Genomic DNA, 2,743 nt, shown 5'->3' on the forward strand with positions numbered 1-2,743 from the left:
GCGAGATCGTCGTTGTTCAGGTCCACCAAAGGTGACATTATGCTCTTCTCGCGGAGTGAAGTGAGAGATATATATCTGATGTTGAAGTTGAAGTTTGGTGATCAAACTCGTCGAGCTGAACGGGTAAAGGTAAGCGGTAGTCATGATCTCAAGGACGAGGTAGTCTTTGTAGGAGATGGAGGAAACACCTCGATTTCTATGTCAAAGCTAACCAACTCATCGATCTCCGAGTTGTTGAGCCTGGGAGGTGGAGGTGGAAACTGCCTGTACTATGATGGCGAAGAAGTTGTCCGCCAGATTTGTGTTTATAACGTTGCTAAAGAGACGCGAGTGAAATATTATTATTCGAGCAGGAAAAAGCCGTACCGCCTACACGGCAGTGGCGACGCACGGGCACCAAGAATCCATGGACTAAATTTCATGCATCAACCATCCAAGGACCAGTCAAAAACTTGACGCAAATACATATGCTATTTGATGATCTATGTAACGCGTTGCCTACAACCTCTCATCTTAAAAATAACTTATTAGACCCATCATCTTCTTCCCCAGTCCATAAAGCACTTTCATTAATGCCACAACGTAAAGAAAATACGATGTCCGTTAGCCGGGTTACATATTTCAAAGGTTCAATGCAACTCCAACCAATTTCAAATTACAAGATATTACCCGAAATGAATTACATGTCTGCAGGGCTTAGTAGCGATACTTGGTGGAGTAGTCCTTGGGAGCAATGACCAGACCGCGTCCCTTCCTTGCCCCACGGTACACTGTCTCAACAATGTCAATGAACTCTTGCTTGTCCTTGAGAGCCCAGTTGATCTTGTTGTTGTTCCCCGTGCCAAGATCAATCATAATGTGCTTGTTTCTGAAAAAGAACATCACTGTCGATGGATCGTACAGCTCATACATTGTGTTGAAATCAGGAACCTCCGTGATGTCCACAAGGTAAATCACAGCAAAGTTTTTTAATGTCTCAGCAACTGAAGCCAGCACCTCATCCATCTAACAAACCGGACATGATAACCAACCACAAGTTAACCGGCAGCTTTCAAATTAGGGTTAATAAATATATCCAATATACCGAAAAAAAAGAGAGTTGATAAATGAAACAGGGATCAGATAAGAGGCTTAAAATAAATCGGACTAATTTTCATGAACACGGTCCATCTAACTTAAATTTTTTCATCACAATAAAGAAATGATCCGTATGAAAATAAATCGTTGCCCGTACCAAAGCTAATCACCACAGTGAACACTACAACAACAACAACAACAACAACAAAGCCTTTTCCCACTAAGTGGTATATGAATCCTAGAACGCCATTGCGCTCGGTTTTGTGTCACAGTGAACACTAAACAGCCCAAAAAAAAAAACAGAGAGAAATTCATAGAACACTGAAAACGGTTTACAAGATCAAACATTTACGATATTAGTTGATAATTTGGATTGCTCGGGAATCAGTTTGGAATATATCAATATAAGAGATTACTAGAATTTCGAAACTGCTTCATACTTGGGTAAAATTTTACTAAATTAGTCTAAGCAACTCAAATCTTCAAGCATACTGCAAATACGAAAAGTTTACATACACCAAAGAATTTCAAAGGATATAATTACTATATGCATATACGAAATAAAACCCTAGCAAAAGTCAGCCACACCTACTCAGTTGCTAAAGAACCATTCCTGATGCCGTCTCTCTCCAAAATAATAGGATTTTACCATGTAATCGAATCAATTTTGAATTAAAAAAATAAAGAATCATAAATAAATAAATTAATTAAAAGAATTGAGGATTTAGGGTTAACGAAAGTTGCGAAAAAGGAATCCGAACCTGCATACAGGTCTCATCCCAATCGTGGCCGAATCGGATGAGAACGAGACGCTCCTCCTCGGCGAGGATGGCCTGATCGACGGCCCATCCTGAGTGGAGGTGCGGCAGCAGATACGACATCGTTTCCCGTCGACCCTCTCCCTCTTACTCTCTCCCAAGCTTTTCTCTCGCTCTCAGAAAAATCTAAAATAGTTTGACAATTTTTTAAGAAAGAATAATGGATACCACGCGCCCCAACCAACTTATACCAACATGTAGTCGGTCGGGCATCGTTGCTTATACGAGTAACATTTTAGAACCGTTGGATGAAACGAAGGGTCCAGATTAAAACTTGAGAAAGGTAACGGACTGAACCCGTATGACCGGAACCGGAATAACCGGCGAGTCCCGGGTTCCGAGCATCTTGGATTTGGCTCTGCAACTGTTTTGCCTCTCTTCCAATTCGTTTTTCGTTCAAGAATTAATGAATTAATATTAGAGATAAGAAAACAGCAATCGCGTGAACCTGAGATGATCAAGCCTTTCCACATTAATATCAAAACAAACAAGAAATTCGTTAAGAGTATTCAACCTCGTCATCCGAGGTTCCGAATTCAAATCTCCTCCACCCGGCATCGCTAGTATAAGAAAAGGAATCAAGGCTACGAAATATGAATCAAGCAATTGAATTAATTAATGGAAAGGGAAAAGGAAAAGAATTACCTGCATGCAAGTGTCGTCCCAGTCATGGCCGAATCGGATGATGACGACGCGCTCTTCCTCGGCAAGAATGGCCTGGTCGACGGCCCACCCTGAATGCAGGTGCGGTAGCAAGTACGACATTGTTATTGTTGGTCGATCGACCTAAGTAATTTCTTCAGTATTTCAAACTTTGATCTGCAATTTGTGTATCCAGATCACTCTCA

General features: G+C 41.1%; 1 protein-coding gene across 2 annotated transcripts; it reads right to left on the reverse strand.

The window, feature by feature from the left end:
* Positions 1-541: 541 nt before the first annotated feature.
* On the reverse strand, positions 542-2,743 carry LOC126596587 (thioredoxin-like protein YLS8). Of its 2 annotated transcripts, none has more exons than XM_050263216.1 (2): positions 2,541-2,743; positions 542-1,005 (listed from the first exon to the last, which is right to left on the reverse strand). In XM_050263216.1, exons 1-2 carry the CDS (start codon positions 2,658-2,660, stop codon positions 697-699), a joined length of 429 nt encoding a protein of 142 aa, XP_050119173.1. In that variant the 5' UTR covers positions 2,661-2,743; the 3' UTR covers positions 542-696. The 2 variants fall into 2 exon arrangements, with proteins under 2 accessions (XP_050119173.1, XP_050119172.1); XM_050263215.1 differs by lacking the exon at positions 2,541-2,743 and adding an exon at positions 1,839-2,057.

Source organism: Malus sylvestris, chromosome 13 (assembly GCF_916048215.2).
Source record: "Malus sylvestris chromosome 13, drMalSylv7.2, whole genome shotgun sequence".
In the NCBI taxonomy this organism is placed as follows: Eukaryota; Viridiplantae; Streptophyta; class Magnoliopsida; order Rosales; family Rosaceae; genus Malus; species Malus sylvestris.

Excerpts from the sequence above, each read along its gene's own strand:
- LOC126596587 (XM_050263216.1), bottom strand. The coding sequence starts at position 2,660 with ATGTCGTACTTGCTACCGCACCTGCATTCAGGGTGGGCCGTCGACCAG. Across the intron at positions 1,006-2,540 it reads GGGACGACACTTGCATGCAG|ATGGATGAGGTGCTGGCTTC; the intron begins GTAATTCTTTTC and ends CCGGTTTGTTAG.